At 39.7% G+C, this 20,078-nt stretch overlaps 1 protein-coding gene across 3 annotated transcripts in view; it reads left to right on the forward strand.

Annotated features, from left to right (window-relative positions):
* The first annotated feature begins 1,954 nt into the window (after positions 1–1,954).
* eml2 (EMAP like 2) overlaps positions 1,955–20,078 on the forward strand; it is a 32,553-nt gene continuing 14,429 nt past the window's right edge. Inside the window, exons 1-4 of one of the 3 annotated variants that reach the window (XM_005932589.2) lie at positions 1,955–2,246; positions 13,825–14,052; positions 14,522–14,639; positions 15,001–15,102. In XM_005932589.2, the coding sequence (XP_005932651.1) occupies positions 2,174–2,246; positions 13,825–14,052; positions 14,522–14,639; positions 15,001–15,102 (521 nt within the window). In that variant the 5' untranslated portion in view covers positions 1,955–2,173. Of the gene's footprint in view, positions 2,247–6,496; positions 6,643–13,824; positions 14,053–14,521; positions 14,640–15,000; positions 15,103–18,471; positions 18,791–20,078 lie in introns of those variants that run through there. The other 2 variants (XM_005932590.3, XM_005932591.3) reach the window with 2 other exon arrangements.

Raw genomic sequence — 20,078 nt, forward strand, 5'->3', positions numbered from 1 at the left:
CTCAGAAGCACTGTTACATTGGTCTACCAAATCTTGTTACACATTCCTGTGGAGGAGAGTGCATATTTTTCATCTGTGAATAAATGCGTATGAAAATTAAAATGCATTGTTGTTATTTGACATAAGAGTGTAACATGGAGACATGACGACTTCATTTTGTAGTTTTATTCCTTCAACGTCATCAGTTTTTTCTTCCAGGTGCTGCTGATCTTTAACAACGAGTACATGAGCGATTAAAAATCAAACTTGATATCTACTTGACTAGCGATTGAGATGAATCATTTTCATAATTTCTACATCTACTCAAGAGCTCTAAAGTGTTTTACAGGTTTGCTTTAAAATATAAAGAACAGAGGTATTTATTGTCTGAAAAGCTGAACTCTTAACGAGAGTGTTACAATGGAAGGTGGCTTCTGATTGTAGATTGTATGCCTAAAATAAGACCTGAAGGTCAGGATCAGCCCACAGACCATCTCAATATGACTTCTGATGTCATTTAAAGGAAAACTGGAAACAAACCCTCCTGAGAGGGAAAAAAAATGGATAGCCTTGGAGCTTGAGATTAAATCAATTTAATAAAGTTGTACTGCCACTGACTCATTTCAACAGACTAAACTGTGCAAATAAATTATCAGTGACAAACTGAAACACCTTTATTTATGTAGCACTAACCAACCATAAGAAAGATTTAGTATTAGATCAAAGTTGTCAGTAACAGACACAAGACAAGTCAGCTTCTCTGACATGCTGATCATTTCTTCGTGCTCTATCAAATTGAATCTAGTTTCATTTAATTATGCATTTGAGGCCTGGTGATGAAATTCAGTCACATACAGTCTGCATTTTAAACCAATCATTATATTTATTTATTCAAAATGTGTCCTTTAGCTAACTGAAATGTGTTTTGCTTTGTTAGCAATAAAAACATTAATACAGTTTTTGAAAGCATTCTTTCTTTTCAATATTTGTCCCAAAGCATCTACCTAATAATAATAATAATAATCATCATCAACATCATCATCATAGGGCAATTTATTAAATTATGATTTTACTACTTACTCTTAAAAAAAAAACACCAAGGTATTCGTAAGTCGAAACGTTAATAATCGTAACTAAAAGCAGGTACTGCCAGCCGAACATGTTCAGAGGCTGCAGCGGAAGAGGTTCAACCTCCAGTTCTGTCTCAACGGTTTCTGGCATCGATTGTAAACACGTGTGCCAGGTGCAGCTCACCGTTTCTCCGTCAATTATTCAGGAACGCAACGCCTGCCTGCGATCACCTTTCCCGTCTCACAAACACAAACCTGTTTCATTTAGTTCGGTGTTTTCTACACTCTACAAACTGTATAGCTTTCCTGCCGCCAATGATCGCTACCCGGACCACAGCTGCCGGAGAGGCTGTTGCTATAGGAACAGCGGCACACAAGGCAGACAGACAGACAGACAGGAAGATGTCAAATAGATTATTGCCGGAAGAAACATGGTTCTCCCTTCAAAATTAAAGCGGGTCCCATCGCAAAGGAGACCCAAAACTAAGGAAAAACAAAAGAAAGTAAATAAATAAATAAAAGTAATGTAAAAAAGATAACAAAAAATAAATAAAAATGTCCCCAGAAATAAGAATTTAAAACATTACAGATAATTACCTTTTTATTTACTTAAAAGAAGAAAAGTCAGATTAAACTGCTTATATCCTGCTGACCAGTAGAATTGAATGTATTTTAAGTTACATAGTGTTTCAAAATAACTTCACTACAGAGTCTTTGTCATTTATATAAATTAAGGTGACTATATATATAAAAAATTTGAATCTGTATTGTTTTGATATTGTATTAAAATCTACATTTAATTTAGTCCAAAATTTACATCACAATCGCATAAGTCTTCCAAATCATATTAAGTGGCTAAGAAGCATTGTTGAATATTACTTTGAAAGCAGGCAGAGGAAGTGCAGTTTGTCCCACAGGTTGCACTTGACGGTGACAGTAAGGCTGGAGCGGGAATAGCCGGAGAGCCGAGGCAGGTAAAAGTGTGTATGTGTGTGTTTGTGCGTGTTTGTATGATGAGACAGAAAGGGGTAACGGCGTGAAGAAGAGAGGGAGAGAGGTGAAAGGAGGACAAAGCAGACGAGTGAGAGTTGGAAAAACAGAAGAGATAACAAAAGGAGGAAAGGATGTCGGAGCGGGTAGCTTCGTGTGGGAGCCTGTATGACAGCACCAACCTGCTGCTACAGTACTGCAACAACGGTGAGCTGCCTCTCATTCCTCTCCATCACACACAACAGGGGAAAATAAACAACACCGCCGTCCAGACAGCTGCACAGCTCTCCAATTTCATTCAGAAAAATCGAGAAAACAAACAAACATGTTTTTTTTCATTCTTCTAGAGAACGTTTTAAAATATATTTCAAAAATATCAGAAGAGATGTTGAAAATATTTAGTGTCTTCTGATTTTGCTTACGTGGTTTGTGTTTGTGTAATGAGCTTTGTATGATTTTACTCTTTTATCATATTAGATCACTGCTGGCTCTTACACACACACACACACACACACACACACACACACACACACACACACACACACACACACACACACACACTATGTGTATATGTGTGTATATATAATGTACATAGCTGTCAACGTACAGTTTTTTAGTTGCAACAATAAAAACAGATGAACACATTTTAAGTGAACTGCGTTTGAAGGCACAAAGGTTTCTATTATTTTAATCTATTTATTTATTTATTTTATTTATTACAATTTAGATATGGCTTATATTCATTTCAAAAGTTCCCAGCAGTTTGACACTTTCAGGATCTCTTTCTGACAGCGTTGTGTTTTTAATAGTTAGAGAGTAAAATTTATTGAGTTATCATCACTAAGTCATTTACATGAGTGAAGAACCACACTTTAGGGCTACAAACCGCTGTTAGAAATACAATTGACCTGTTGCCTTTAGCACTAAAGTGGTGGAGGGATTGTGGTTGCCATCATGAATAGGAACTTTGTCTTGTTCGCAATATCAGCAGCTTAATTTTTTACACTCATGGCCATTTGACAGTTTCCTAACCCCCCTGCCTCGTCTGCCTGTGTCGGTCACATCCTGGTTAACAAATATGATGCAAATGCTCGCCTGATGCTGCTAGAATAGATCGTATCTGTGGTCACGCTGGAGGATTGTGACAGGCGTACGAGGTGGTGATGAGTTTCTAAGGCTGTTTTAGACAAATTGTCTCTGTGGAGAGATTCATGTGGAGATGCGAATACCATCAGTGGAGCAGTTTAAGGCGTTTGAACTGTTGTTATCTTAGGGAAGTATCTGTGGATTGCATTAACCCTGCAGTCAACTAAACTTCACAGACAGCCATATTGAGAAGCAGGTGGGGAGACAGTGAGGGGTCGTGAGAGTCTGATCAGAGCTGTGATGTGTGTTATCCAAGAAGGAGCATGTGCCAATCAAAGCATTTGGTGGAGGCGGTGGTCCAAAGCCTCCTGCAGCTTCCTGGATCATAACGATTTCAGTTAAACTGTAAGACAAATGCACAGCCTCGGCTCGTTGATCTTCACAGTAGCTGAGCTCAAATTAAAACAAAAAGAGGAAAATTTTGCTTTTAAGTTACAGTGGAGGCTTGTTGAGTGACAGCTGGTCCTGCAGCTGAGGGTCAACTGCTTTATTTGGACCACTTTGGACGCATAATGACTGGCTTTTTGGCTTCTTCACTTTAAATGTTAAAACAAAAATAGCACTTTGATTTAAATCAGCAGTTAATAATATGAATACATTGCTGTTTTTTTATATGTAGGTTATTGTCATCTGATAAAACTGACAAGTTTCCTTTTTGGACTATTTATTTGAAGGACAAGTGGGTACGTTAATGAGGTGTCACAGTGTGCCATGAAGGCTGTAGGTTCTCATCCAATTAAATGCGGGCTGATTTCTTACATTATGGTTGCTGTATTATTTTCAGACTGTATTTTTTTTTACCTGCTATTCACCACAGCATTTTCATGCACGGACATGCCATGGGGTTGTTTTTAGCTGGTTAGGATTGTGACTTTGAGTGGGGACTCTACTGCTAAAATTATTGAAAGCAAAAACAGAAGTAATTTGCACCCTCCTTGGTCAACAGGGTGAAGCACAGTATTTAATCTGTGTCTGGATACTGCAGTCAGACAATAAACAGTGTTTAGTTTTAAACTAGGTGCTGAAATATGCCTGTGTGAAGTGTGAATCAGTCATAAGAATAACATGAAGGTGTCTTATTGCAGGTAGCAGGCTGCAGGTAGACAGGAATGAGCTAAGTGGAGAACAGAGTGTGTTATAATTCTGTTAGTAGACTCTGTTAGCAACAGGAAGCTCTAGAGAGTTTAACTTAGCCAAAATGTGTAATCTTTTATGTGTCTATTGAAGCACCCTGTTTCGTTCCCTTTCTTTTGACCTGTCTGTCAATCTTCTTGTATCTGCCATCTGTCCTCTCACTGCTGTAACCAGAGATCCTCCATCTTCATCCGATCTGTTGTCATGTCCTGGTCAACGCTTGAGCCAAATGCAGTTTGGATTCTCCAGTGTTTAAAAAATTTTCTAGTCAAATTAAACACATAGTCTCTTTGAACATGTTGAACGTCTGGCTCCAATAAAGCTGGATGTTCTATTTGTAGGGCAGTATAATGAGTTAGTTTAGCATTTCCAGTACTGACAGGTTTTATAGCTTTTATCTAAATGATGCTGTTGAGGTAAATACAACACATCAGGCTTCTTTATACATTCGTTCTCAGTCCTCAGAGCTTTTACTCTTGAGCTCATTTCAGAATTGCACAGTTGTCCTTTGAATCGAATATACTTGTTCATATTGTGACACTTTAGCACAGAGACATATGAGGACACACTGTACAGGCATTAAGTGATTCTCAGCTATTAAAGTCTGCACACAGACGTCGTTAATGGCCTCACAATAAATTTCAGTGTGCCTCACTTCTCTCCGTGCTGTTGTTTTAGAGTCGACAGGAGGTTTACGCTACTAACTAGCAATTTAGTTTGTTTAGTTATTTGGGTTCCGGTTTTAATAATAGTTTGCATTTCATATGCAAATTTAATTTGGTCATCAGTGGGGCATGAAAAAGATTTTTAACTAAATCTCATATCTCACTATTTTATCTGAAGAAACAAGACTCTAAATGGGCCATTTCCCTTTGCACATCCATATTTTATGATTCATCTTTGTTGCAGTGGTGTATTTAACAACATGCACCTGTTATCTCTACGAAAGTACGCACATGATTGCATGAATCCATACTGACATCTGGACCACGTTTACAGTGCAAAGTGATGCTGTGCAACCTGCAGAGTGCCACTTTACCAGTGCAGAGTACAGTCTGTTCCTCCAGCTGAAGACTGAAATGACTAGCGGCTGAAGCAATGTTTGAGCGTTACAGCGACGAACCCGTCAATCGTGGCATACTGTATGCTGCACAGCTGCCATTTGCAAACTCTGTTTAGTGGCAATGAAAAGAAAAAAGCGTCACGCACCAGTCTGCTGAAAAATTCCTTTCTTCATGGTACGCTGAGGTTTCAATTCAAATGGCAAGTGTTTAAAATGTAAGATTTACTGTATTATTTATTTAAATGTTGGTATAGGGTGAGGAAAACACTTCACAAACACATATTTTATGTTGTGAAATGAGGTTTCTTCTTGTTGAAGGTTCTTCCTCCCAGTTTTCACCAGGTGCTGCTCATTGGGGATCATGCAATGAGTGGAGTTCTCTATAATATTGTGGGGTGTTGGCATTATAATCTATCGTCCCTTAAGCAGGCTGCAACAGCATACAGTGCAGCACAGAAGATTAAGCTGTGTCACACTTTAGCTACATAGACTGGAAATCCATCTGTTATCATTGGTTTTGACCTTTTCCTGTCTGTAGAATATCACAGACTCATCTTTTAAAGCACCAAAATCGGCCATACTCTTGTTACCAGTTTGAAACATTTCCAGATGAGTGCATGTAGATCTTGAATGAGAATATACTGCATGGTAACTGGACAGTTTTTACATTTTTACCTGCAAGGACACAGACTACAGTGGTGGCATTTATTCTCATGTGGTGTGTATCCTTTATGTGGGTGTGTGAGTGCATGTCATTGATCCTGGACGTCGCAGCATCTCTTCCTGGTGGTGCCTGGCTGTGCTGATGCTGATGCTGGTGCAGTGTGTTTGTGTGGCCCTAAGCCAGGCTCCACCCCTTCTGCCTCGGCTTTCTCTCTGCTTGTAGCTAATTAATGAGACAGGAGGAGGGATGTAAGGGAAGGAGTAGAAAAAAAAGAGGAGAGAGAGAGAGGCGGAGCAGGGGATGGGAGGAGGAAGAGGGAGTGGCCCAGGAAGGAGGAAGTGGAGGTGGAGGAAGGAGTGGGTCAGCAAAAGAGGATGGCAGATGATTTATTTTTGTGTGTGTGTGTGAGATAGAGAGGGAGCGAGAGGGTGAGCAAGCACCGGTCATAGATGGGAAGGGGAGGGAGTGGGAGTCCAGGAAGTCTCTAAGGAGGAAGAGTGAGGGCAAGTGGACTGACTGACTGACTGCTCTGTGGATTGAGTGACTGGTTGATTGACAGGAGGAGTGACCAGGCACTCAGCGTGGCACTATGGCAGGTAGGCACGTCGAGCTCCACCTTCATCATCACTTCACTGCAGCATAAATATTCCAGCAGCCAACAGTCTTCTTATTGTCCTGTGCCGACCTCCCTACCTCTTTGACAGGATCACACTTACACATTCCTCTGAATTTCATCATCCACATTTTTCTTCCATCTGTTTTTCTTTTTACTCCATTCCCTCTGATTTCTTCTTTGTTACTTTCTCTTTTCCATCCATCCTTTTCTTTTGTCTACTACCTTTTTCCATCTGTCGGCATGTTTCTGTTCCCTGATAGCAGCCATGTCTGTATTATCCTCACGTCAGCTTTGCTTAAAGTACAGTGCTGTGCTGGGATGGAGATGGAAGTTAGCTCGTATTGTGTGTGTAATGCTTACTGAATGTCAAATAGATCCGGGCTTAGGTTTATATGACAGCAAGAGAATACCACTGAGGTGTGTGTGTGTGTGTGTGTGCGTGATGATTCAAGGGCAAATTGAAAAGTAGCCGGTGCTGCAGCGCTCTTTAAACAGGTGTCCTGTCAGTAGATGAGATAAAATCAGCAGAGGTGAACTCTGCTGATCTTTCTTTGTTTACAGTTTCCTGTGCCACCATATGCCTCCTTGATTACTTTGTCTCCTAAGTAACATTTAACAAGTCTAGTGCAAACTCTGCAACTCATCAGGCAGCAACACAAACGCACCTCAAGGGGAATAAAGTTAGATCTGTACACATCATATAGGTGCACAGTATCGACTCTTACAAATGTGTATTCTCATATTAAACGTGGACAAAGTTTCAAATAAAATCAGTGTACAGTAGGGGCAGAGGCTGTCTTGTTTGCGAGGCGCAATCAGTCAGAAAAGGTTGGGTTAAAGCAGTGGTTTCAGGCAAAGCTTAAACTGGAGGTTTACACTGTATTATGGGATAAATATGGATTATTTTAAGTTGCCAATCATGCATTTTCCAATAAAATCTGAAGCTGGAAACAAGTGTAATATGTTTCCTTTCATGACCATATGACCAAAACCAGTGGATTTTGTTTTTCATCACAATATTCACCATGTTGGTACCTTGGTTACCACTGTTCCTTAGAGCCAGAAGGTCCTGGGTTCAAATCCAGTTGACCAGTCCAGGGTGTACCCCGCCTCTCCTGTGACAGCTGGGAAGGCTCCAGCCAGAACTGGATAAATGGAAGAAAGTGGATGGATGGTCACAAAGCTGATGTTAGCAGCTTTATGACCAGTGTTAGCAGCACAGCACACAGTGCAATTATGAAAACAACAAATAAACCTACAGCAGTTTGTGTCTTTTAATATTAAATGCTTTTTACAAGTTTCGTATAAACACTTTTACGAGATGCTCGCATGAATGGCTGCCATGTATGTCAACATAATAAGGTTAGCACATTAGCATCAGATTACACGACTGAAGCTCAGCTCAATCTGTTGCCAGCTGATAAAGCTCTGACATGAAGAGGCTTGTGTGAGCGGTGCTAAAATAGCCCCTGTAAAGGAGATGAAATCCTCTGATTTAGGGACCTGAATTTAAGTTACAAATATTCATACCCTTAATATGATCCAAAATCAAACTAGGAAAGTATTTTATATTCTAAGGAGTTCATGTTGTAGCTGTCTGAGTATTGGACGATTGCAGACAAAGCCCTGTTATGGCAAAACTGTTCATTCTAGGTTCTTTCATTTAGTCTCTGCAGCTGTCTCTCCTGCCTTCCACCTCATTCTGTTTGTCTCCTCAATTAAGTGCACTCAGTAGTTGCAGTAGTTTAGATAAATGTGATTACTGCAGTAGTCAGATAAAAATGAATCATTCTTCTCCCACCTCTTCATCCTTTCTCGGTTAGTTCAACTCGTGATCTCCTCCCACCTACATTCTGGCTTCTCCCTCTTCAGCTGACAACTATTCCTAGTTTTGTGTCTCCATTTTCAGCTTGTTTTAATTATTTGTACTCATTCCTTTTAAAAAGAACAACAAAAAAAAACATTATTTGGGGGAAAAGTCAGCAAACATTGTAAACAGTTTCTATCAGGGCTGACTGGCGATTCTGTACATGCAATAATTATGTCCTGGTGACACTGAAATGACATTATTTAATTTATACAATGTGTCAATATAACTGCATTTTAAGCCAGCGGGAGAGTTTCTTGCTTCTTTCTTGTAGTTGGACTTTTGTAAGTATTGTGAGTTATAGTAACTGTGATGGTTTCTTTGCCTTTTTATTTTTGAGTTGTCAAAACCAACATTTAGGTCATTATGATGACTAGCTGTGTTAAACAGGGAGACCCAAACTGCTTTTTCATTGAAGAAGAGAAACAATGATGGAGGCCTGAGACAATCTTACCTTAGATGCTGGTCTGCGTAGGTCAACTCCGCCATGCAAATCTCCCCTGAACTTCATGTTTGTATGTAAATCTGAAGCTTAATTTCCTCATGGCTTCTTCCTGTGTCATTTGACTATGAAATGTAATACAGTAAGGGTAACAGTACTGCCTGTGTCTCAGTTTACAATGCTGAGCATTGTGTTGCCTTGTGCTGAAGCAGTGTAAAGTATAAAATCCCTTTTTGAAGAGTGGCGCTCTTTTACTGCAAGTTTATAAATAAACATTTTTGCACAAATGCTGCGATCACATGATGACTTAAAAATAACACGGATCAGGGAGGAAGTTTGTGGTAGATCATCTCATTTTTTTCCATTTATGATATTTCTGGGTTATATGAACATGTCATGGTCTTTTTTCTGCATATGCATCTTTAATGCAGCCTGGCTGTTTTTGTTGTTGTTTTATGGTGATATTTGAATTATTTGTAAATAAACGATAGCTCCAGCTGTCTTTTCCACACCACTACCACTGTGTAAAGTTGGAGCAATACCTGATGTTTACAAATATTGCTTGTTTTGTTTGTGATCTCACTGTTTGTTCCAGTGAAGTAGAAAAATCTTTATTATACCTATTAACATTCATTTAAACCCTTTTCAGTCTTTCAGCAACCAGTTAATGAAACTAGATCTCAAAGATAAAAGATAATTATCATCTTACACTCACACATTACTTTGTTGGGTACACCTCATCTATTCAGCCTGTCCATTTGACAGGCTGAAGCAGGACCTCCTTCTTTTTCCATACTTATAAGATTTTGAAAGCATTAACGTATGAATAGAAATATGTATTTTTGATCTGGAGATGGTGGCCGTGAGATCAGAATTCAGACCTCATGAACAGTTGGGATGATGTGTCCAACTGAAAACTTGTCTTTCACTTTATCAGGTTGTAATCTGATAATGTGGGTCACAGATTTAAATAATCCACACCGGGCAGTTTACCTTTGATAAGCTCGCCAGCCCACGATGATGTCATCACGGTGGGGGGAAAGATGATGTGCGATTAGGCTGAAAAGAGTTGGAGAGGACCGGAGGTAGTCAGCTTGGTGGATGTGTGTGGGTTGAGGTCAACAGGAGCTTATATGAATTCCTGTACGTGTATTTATTAGCAAAAAGTATTGCTTTAAAAAATGCATGTTTTTACTAATACATACATTTACTGAAATACTCATTTCGAAATATCACGTTTCACACGGAACCAGTTAGTCACTATACCAGGCTGTTTGTACTGTAAATGATTTGGAAACAAAAGTGTTATACAGCATATCCAAACCAAAAAGACTGAGCAACAAATTTACAGTCATGTTGAATTCACGTTTTCATCGCTCACATCCGTGTTTGTTTCAGCCAGCAGTCGTTTTCCTCTGATTACTGCCCTCTGCAGTTGTCAGCAGTGGTTGCATAAACAAAAAAGGCACAAATGCTGCAAACAAATGCACAGACTGCACAAACATGTCGGGTCTGCCAATCAAAAGATTTTTCCACACAGCAAGCTGTGGTTGATAAAAATCCTCAGGGTACCTTTAAGTTTAAAGGATAGTCTCCAAGACCGCTGTTAAGTCACTGTCTTACAGTAATGTATTAATAAAAAGTCTGTGCCTGTGGTGGCATTTCTGGAAAAATAAATGCAGTTTAATTTACTGTCCTCATGCTGCAGCTCCACAGAAAAAGCATTTAACTAGCTCAGTAAAATTGGCATCCAGTGTTGTGGTCACAGATAATGTAATATGTTTATCTGCGCTGAGAACTTGCCAATATTATTCATGGAAAAAATGCATCTACGAAGAGGAAACGAGGAGCTAGTTTGTTTTTCTGCTTCCAGATTTCTCTGACCTGCAGTGTGAAACCCCATTTTCTAAATGTTCTAATATATTAGAACTTAAATATTCATAATTTCCTCTTTAATACACAAAAACATAATAAAAAAGCTTAGTTTCTCTGTCTTATCCCTCTTTGTTTTTTTCCTCCCCGTCTGCATGTCCTTGATTGGTTTTCCTTCCTGCTGTTATTCTTCTTCTGTCATTTACACTCATTCTCAGTCTAAATTATTGAAAATGGTCACAATACCTTTAAGCTCTTGTCCCCACCTAGAAATTTAACACCACTGATTTACAAAGCAGCAGCCACAGCAGCGGATATCCATAACACCGAAACAGATGCTTGCTTTTAAAGAATAACCCCAAGAGTTCCCGTATATAGCTGCGCTCATTAGTTTACATGCGCTTATCATGGGTATGAATGTCATGGTAATCCTGGGCTTTTAATGATTTCTTTGAACTCTTCTTTTTCCGGCATGGAACGATTGTACGACACACATTTTTAATGACTTTGAAAATTAGGTGCACATGTTGGGATTTATTTTTGATTTTTTCTGTTATCCACACAGGATCAAAAGTCCACCTCCAGGCTCAAATATATGCGTGCACTCACTAATGAGTAGTACTGAAGGTTCTATAGTGTCCTGTAACTTACCAAGGCCTATTAATGTCTCATTAATGGTCATAATTGACTACAGTTGGTAGTTTCTCTTTGTCAGCATAAAAAAGATTTGTTTGACAGTAGAGCAGGGCGATATGGCCAAAAATATTTATCACGATATATATTTGAAAATTTGCGATAACGATATAACTGACGATATAATTGATGCGAGACAAAATACAACTCCACAACATTACTAGCGCAAAAAGACAACCTTCCATTTATTTTCACTTAAACAAGAAGCTGGTTTTTATGTACATTAAAGCTTTATAAAAATGTAACAGTGCAAATGCAAATTCCTTGCTGAAAGTTTAACCAAAAGGCATTTCCAGTAGAAATGGGCTGACATATCCTGAGCATAACCATGTATAATATCCACTGAAGTTAAAAAGAGGTGCTTTGCAACATTAAACTGCAGTGTGCAGTACGTATTTTTCGGACCATAAGGTGCACGGGATTATAAGGCACATTAAGCGAAACAAAGCAGTCAGATAAATCAAACTTTATTAAACTCATTCTTCTTGCTTCCTCCACTTCTGTACCATTGATTCATTAATGTTGAATTCTCTGGCAGCTGCTCTATTCCCATGTTGTTGCAGTATATTAATGACTAACCTCGTATTGTGGATGGATTATCTCAGTTGTTCTCCTGACTGAAGTTTGGTCCGTTTACAGCATCCTGCCATGCGATTGCATTTGTCTCTAACCATGAGGAACCTTCACGTTAACTTTTATAAGTGGAAAAGTGTTAGTGTTGTCCTCCAGCTTCACTGTTTATGTTATGCTAACATAGCTGTGTCGCTAGCGATCACGTAGCACATCATTATATACCAGCTAGCCCAACTTCAGTAACCCTACAAACGTCACTGCTGTTTAGTTTCCTGTCTTCATTTATGTTGGAAGTGATAGCAGAGCTGTAGTTTGTAATTTTTTCAGAAATCTCTCAGTCAGAACATGCTAATATCATGCTTAGGTAACTAGCGAAACTAGCGAGCTAACTTCCGCTAGCTTCCTGCTAACTTCTAACTCCGTTAAATGTAAAACTTTGTTTTCATGGATGCCTGGAAGTTAAACTTTATGTTACACCTGGTAAAGCAGCAATGCTGATCGTTTTATTAAAGATGAAAGAATTTAGACAGTTTTTAACTCTTAGTGATGCTGCAGTGTTCGTTTGACCATACGGAGTTTAGGACCCAGATTACTCCCAGATTTAAGAGCATCTTAGTCCGACAAATACGACAATAACGACGGCCGCTTGCATGTTCTGCAAAAAAATGTGCTTTGTTGTGTATCTGACGGACAAACACCAAACCAGTTCCACATCACTGAAGTTGCACCATTTTTACAAACCAATTCTGGTTCATCTGTTTCACTCAACAATCGGCCATGTGCGTATGAAAACAAAGGCACTGCGCATGCGCGTTTTACTCCCATATCTATCGCGATATTTCATTTTCCTATCGTTGCCTAACATTATACCGGTATTACCGTGAACGGTATAATATGGCCCAGCCCTATTTGACAGCACTCACTGAATTCACTAATCCTCTGAAAGCTGGGAAAGCCCCCCTCCCTGAGCCTGGTTCTGCCTGAGGTGTCTTCCTGTTAAAAGGGAATTTTTTTCCTTCCCATTGTCTCCAAGGGCTTGCTCAAAGGTTGTCATTTGATTGCTGGTCTTTACCTTACAATATACAGTGCGTTGAGACCAATCCGCTATATAAATAAAACTTAATTGAATTGGAAATCAGTATTTTCTGAAGGTCTAACGTGAGCTTTGAAGCACCATAGACTGGGAAAGTGCTGACCAAGAAAGAAGCTCCTGCTCCAAAATTAATACTTTTAAGCTCAACTGAGTTTGTGGACTAAAAGCGGGGTCCATTCAAGAAACCAATCACTTTAAGTGAACTATAACAATTCTGCCAAGAAGATCGGTCAAATGTGCAGCCAGAATTATGCCAGCAGCTTGTTGATGGCTACCAAAGGCGTTTGGTTGAGGTGCAACTTGCTAAGGGACATTTAAGCAAATATTAGTGGGTGTTTGAAGGTGTATGTATACTTTTGAACCTGTGTGGATTAGAGAAAATCCAAAATAAATTAAAAAATGTGCACCTCAAGTTCTGAAAACTCATTGTGATATTTGTTTGTTTGTTTTGTAAACATTTTTAGGTTCTTTTTTATTTAAGTTTTTTATTAAGTATTCTTTTCTCACAATCCCATATGCAGCTGCATGTGACTCCTTTATCTCTATGGTTTAACTCTTAAAATCTACATTATAACCCCTAGAATTCATTAAAACTAAAAGGTTAAACACTTAAACTCTCCAGATGACACTGTGTCGGCGAGCAGTAACATGGACATGGAGGATCGGGTGTCTCACTTGGAGCAGAGGCTGCAGTTGCAAGAGGACGAGATCCAGCTGCTTAAGGCGGCTCTGGCTGATGCCCTGCGCCGGCTCGGCTATTGTGAGGAGCAGAGCCAAGGCAAGCAACCAGCAGGCGTTCATGCTGGGAGGAGATCTCTGGCCACTACAGCTGCGGCACCACCTACCAAGGGTAGGTAACATCAGTGCTTCTGTAAAGCTGTAATATGTTGCTGCTTTTCATATTCCAAGATAAATGTCATTGCTCTCCAATCAGGTGGTTTCAGATCCCAACTATATCTGTGCTGCAGTTCTTAACTTTTACTATGTTAGTATTTAGAAATGATATAAATACCTTAAATTGACTTAATCCTGCTACTGCTAAACTATTCACAAAAAATACATGCTGATATAAAATCATACTTTCTTTTAATTTACGTTTGTCACAAGTCAGAATGGCCAGCCACCGCTAAAATGAAAGCTTTGTGTTGTCAGTTGAACAAGCTGAGCATGCAAATCACATTTGCTTATATGCCAAATATAGAAATCTTCTGTTTCCCTTGATGACATTGATCTGGAAGTGGTAAATTAAAAGTTTAACTGGGGTCTGGAACTGGGAAGCTGTACGCACTTTGTGCTCATGGCATTTTCTTTTCTTTCAGTGCGACAGCTCCTGCAGGCTCTTCCCTCCCGACCTCTGAGTAATGGCTACATTCAACAGAAACGTCTCCTTTCTTCGCCTTCATCTCCAAAGAAAGAGGTGCTACAGTCTATAAAGAGGTAGGATTAAGAATGGAAAGCAAAGATGCTGAACACAACATAACAAGACTTTTCATTTTTCGTTTGCAAAGGTGTCCTATTTTTTAATCCCCTATTCACGTTAATAAAAATGGAACTGCAATTTGATGTATTCTTTAATTGACAGTTAAAGTTAATTTACTTTTATGTAAAATAGCATCATCAAGTACACTTTACTTTCTCTTGTTTGATACTTTAAGTTTAATTGACTAGGCATTAACTTAGCAATCAACTGTTGTTTTTAATCCTCTTTTAACCCAATTGTAACTTCATGTAAAAAATGGTAATGTTACAGTTTGTTCATCAAAACATCAAGAGTTCTCCCTCCTCTTCCCTTCTTCAGAAAGAGTATGTCCACAGAGCGTCTCACCCTGGTGAGGAGAGAGATGGGGGCGGAGAGTCGGAGTCGAACAACATCCTCCAGCAGCTCCTCTGGTGGCAAAAGGTAACAGCCTTTATCTGAGGGCTGGTGTGAAAATCTATGGACAACTCTTAATGTTTGGGACACTAAAGTATTGACCACAGAGTAAACACTGTTGTTTGTCAGATAATGCAATAAAAGTGCTCCAAAAGGCAACAACACACAAATATTTTAGAGCGAGTCAAAGTGGTGAAGCTGAAATCCAGCAGAGAGCCAAAAGCCTTCCTGCTTCCCACAGGTTTATCAAAAATATCCCTAATAATGCATAACTTAAAGCCTTAATGCTTACATGGGTGAGTTATAAGAAAGGTTCTACCTCTACATTTGTCCTTTAGGGGAAATCTACCAAAATAATGCTGCGCATGTTCTGCTCATACATGCAACCCCTTCAGATTTTTCCGGTGGAATCCCGAATTTCAGTGCCCCTCCCGAAAATCTCCCGGAGCCACCATTCTCCCGAATTTCTCCTGTTTTTCCACCTGGACAACAAAATTGAAAAACCATATCCCAGAATTCATAGCGCGGCCCAGCCAATTCCAGTTTCCAACAATGGCGGCAGCTACTTAGTTTTATTACTCCTTCTGGATCGCAAAATAAACTTTTAGCAGATTTTGAGGAGGAAATGTAGCAGTGTGAACTTCAAATATCTGAGCCGGCGAGAACAGCAAACTCCTGGCACATCGTTTTCAAACCCCCGCGGTCTTTCGCTACTCAGGTTAAACATGATATATAAATCACTTAGATAACCTAAAAGTGATATTGTTTGACTTTTTTCAGTGTTTTATTTGTTCCTCAGTAAAACGGTTTGGCTAGGATTAAAGTTATTACATTAGATTAAATACAACTTTATTAATCCCTCAGTGGGTTCCTCCAGGGGTTTTCACACAGCTGAATAAACGTCAAACAGAAAACAGAGGTGTGAGATGGTCCCAAATTTGCGCCAGCGTCCGGTTATATCTGGATAGCAAGGAGCAGACGGCAGAGTTTCACTCCACCGAGAGAGCCCGTGACGTAATTCTGAAGGCTAGACCGTCACAGTCACTCACTTCCGGCCTACCCGGCTTTTAGAGGACCTGGCCCACGTGAGGAGGGGTCCTCACGTGGATGCAGCCTCTGAATTTGGAAAGCCCCGGCTGGGGACAGTAATAACGGTGACATTTAACTTTAAATAAATAGTGTTAAATAAATAAATGCTGTAGAATGCCAGTTTTTTTTTGTATATGTATAACCTACACGCCCCTTTTTGAATGCCTCCATAATTCTGAGGTCTTAAGATTGGCAAGTATGGTTCTGCTGTGAGGCTGAGCCTTGCAGTGGAAAAACAGTCATTATAAGTCATTAGGTTTGGGCGTTACAGCATAGGAGTCTGTCTCAAGTGGTCATTTTAGGGATTGCAGTTTTCACCACATCCAAGCAGGCTTCATTTTTCATCCCTGGAGATTGCTGCTCAACTGTGTTGCCATGACAGCCAGTCTGAAAACTTTTTTTCTAACAAACTGTGGGTCAGAAGGACTGTGATGAAGTTCAGTGGGTTAGTCGTAATGAGCTGTCTTACCGCTGCACTGTCTTCTGTCTGTAGGCAGACTTAAGTGGCAGTAATTGAACCAGTCTGGCAGTCTGTCCCAGTCAGATGCTGGAAAAACGGTGAAGAACAAGTAAAATAATAAGCAACCTGACCCTTTACAATGTATGTGGAGATACTCTCCATCCATTGTCATCCCAGAAAAGTGCAAAAAAATTGTTATTATAAAGAAAGCAGTGTCAGTGTAAATTTAAGTCCTAATATAGTATCTAGAGAAGATCATAGTATTTTAGGTATAACAGTAGGTTCAGTGTCAGATACCTATCATGGATAAAATGAGCATGTGTGCGGTACACCTACAGGACAACATAGACGTGTGTAAGTGAGGCTTCAGTTATTCAGACTGTTTATCTGATTTTTCTCACCAACTGTTAAGTTTCTACAGTCAGTACAATAGATTCCAGATGTTTGGAGTTACTCAGCTGTTTGTCTTTAAAATGCTGACTTTATAATGGACACTGATGTAGCAGCATACCACAGCAAATGAATGAAACATGTGGGTCCCTCATATAAGCGAACAAATATTGAAAACATTTATCATTGGTTATCATAGTCAAGAGATCGCAGATACACACAGTGAAAATGAGCTTTCTCTGAGGGGTGGCTGGCCTCCCCCTTAGAGAGAGGGTGAGGAGTTCGGCAGTCCGGGAGGGGCTCAGAGTAGAACTGCTACTCCTCCACATTGAAAGGAGCCTGTTGAGGTGGTTCAGGCACCTGACAAGGATGCCACCTGGGTGAGGTGTTTTGGGCATGTCCCACCGGGAGGCGGCCCCGGGTCAGGCCCAGGACTCGCTAGAAAGATTATATCTCTTGGCTGGCCAAGGAATACCTTGGAGTTCCTCCAGAAAGGCTGGAGGAGGCCATGGAGTGAGAGGTCTGGGGTTCTCTACTTAGGCTGCTGCCCCCGCGACCCGGCTCCTGATAAGCGATAGAAGATGGATGGAGGGATGGATGGATGGATTTTTCATCAAACATCAGTTCAGTCTTTGGTTTTACTCTTGTTATTTTAAATCATCCTCTCAGAGGTGTTGATGCCATCTAAAACTGGGAAACAATAAAAATGTTGCTCTTTAATAGGATTATTTTTTTTGACAAGGGCATAGTTACATTTTTGAAAAGGCAATTTAAAAGAGAGAGCACAATTTTGGGGGGTATTTCAAGACACCGGTGTTTGTTTGTTAATTTTTTTTATGTATAATGACCACAGTGATCACCACTGACAAAACTGCAGAAAGCACATAAAATGGGCCACATGCAAACTACTTTAATCTTAGGTGGGTCAGACCAGTGAAACTCTGCTTCCTGTCGGCTCAAGGAAGTTTTTTACACATTTAATCGCTGCGATATCTTAATATAAGAAAAAGAAGATACATTTCAGCAGTGCGTGTCAGTTTTTTTACATGATAAAGAAATGCTGCTGTGGTAAATTAAAGAAATCTGTCAGCAGAACTCTCTGGTTCAAATTGGAAGAAACTGTAAAAGTAAAGTAAAACTTTACTTCACTGACTGTCCTTAATTGGAATTTTACTGCTGTGTAACCATGGTTTAAAAAAAACCCACAAAACAAGACAAAAACAAAAACCCAGAAATGTCTAAATAAACATTTTCCAAAGCATCCAGTGGACTCGATTATAGTCTTTGGCGGCCTGATTCTGATCCTTATCTCTACTCTGTTCTACTCTGCTCTACTCTACTCTGCTGTCTCCTTTACTCCTTTCATTCAAGTATCATGTTTAACAGTTCTTGGTAAAAGGGAGGTGTGGTAGTTGTGCAGAAAGGGGCGTGCCTGTACAGTAAGGAAGTGGATTCTGATTGGATGATATGACCTGATTTCTCTCCTCTCCTCTACTGTCTCCTTTACTCCTTTCATTCTGCTGATGTATCATGTTTCTAACAGTTCTTGGTAAAAGGAAGGCGTGGTAGTTGTGCAGAAAGGGGTGTGCCTGGACAATAAGGAAGTGCATTCTGATTGGATAATATGACCTTTCAGGCTGAGCTAAAAGTTTGCAGAGTGAAGGAGGAAGTCCGTGTGTTGGTGTGGCTTTGGACAGGAGAAGAATCGCTCTGACTGCTCACCAGTGTTGACGTTTAGTGTAACGGAAACCTTGCAGACATGAAGAAATCACCCAGGTAAATTGCTGCTTTACAATGAGTAGTCAATGATTAACTAGAATTGAGTAGAAGCAGACTTTAAGCAGAGATGGTATATTTGGGAATCATTTGAAAGGCAAAGACATGCTAATTACGACCTAAGTTGTTTGCATGTCATAAAGGAAACTGTGTAGCTTTAAACCTTGGATGGCTGGTTGGTATCTCCATAATGGAAAATGAATACACAGCTTTTATAAAGAGAGGTACTTGTTTTTGTTACAACTAGTCCCTCAGCTGCAGTTTAAATGAAAAGAAAATTAAATACAGTTTTTATTGGTAGGTAAATGGCTTTACCCTCTGAAATGTTTGGTTGTTTTCACTCCAAACAAAGTCAGCAGTCAGTGCTTAGGTTTGAAGACATTCAGGGGAAGTGGTGCTGCTTTTTGAAACCGTTGTCACGCAAACCATTAGATGCAGTCGGGTTCTCTGTCTGCAGGGCTGTGGGGAGGGGCAGCTGCATGGTTACATGAATAAAACAACAAAGCTTGATGAGTTCATCGACCATGAGCCTAATGGCAAGGGGCAGGTCTTATGAAAAAATGCTAAACTGTGTGATACTTTGAGTTTTTAAATGTTTGGTTCAAACAAATATGAATAAGGTGAGTTACCAATGCTTATTTATTTAGCTAACATTCACATAACAAGCGCATTCAAAGTAAAAACCATCTATCTGCCTGTTGTGAAAATAATTTTTTTTCCTGAAGTGTATTCCTTTATTACAAACTCATTACATTATGCAAATGCTAAACCATTTTAGGCGTAAGCTGCTGTTTTGGCTGCTAATGAACATTTCTGCCTGGGTATGAAACGCACACAGACAGATGGGACTCAGTGAATGTGATGTGACATCGGACCAGTCGCTCTGTACTCAGCAGATCTGTCGGCTAACTCATTATTCTGTTAAACCTGACTGACTCTGACAGCAGATGAGACAGAGCTCCTGCTTTACTGGACACCCTGAACTTCAACAAGAATATTACACATGTTCAGGTTTTACAAAGTACCCGTCATCATCTGCTCTACTTTAATTTGCTGCTGAGCTTGGTGCACTTTTATATACTAATATATATTTATATACTAATTCATTTTCAAGTTTCAAGTTTCCAAATTAATTCATTGATTTCCGAAACAAGTTAAAAGTAGCTAATTGAGCATCAATTCAAAATGCTCCTAAGACTTTTGTTTAGTAATCCTCTGTAGCATTATGACCAGAGATGGGAAGCTGTGGGACTGATGTTACCATTATCAATTCTGCACAGCTTGCAGA

Source organism: Haplochromis burtoni, unplaced genomic scaffold (genome assembly GCF_018398535.1).
Source record: "Haplochromis burtoni strain Fernald_Lab_line unplaced genomic scaffold, NCSU_Asbu1 Contig_153, whole genome shotgun sequence".
NCBI lineage: Eukaryota > Metazoa > Chordata > Actinopteri > Cichliformes > Cichlidae > Haplochromis > Haplochromis burtoni.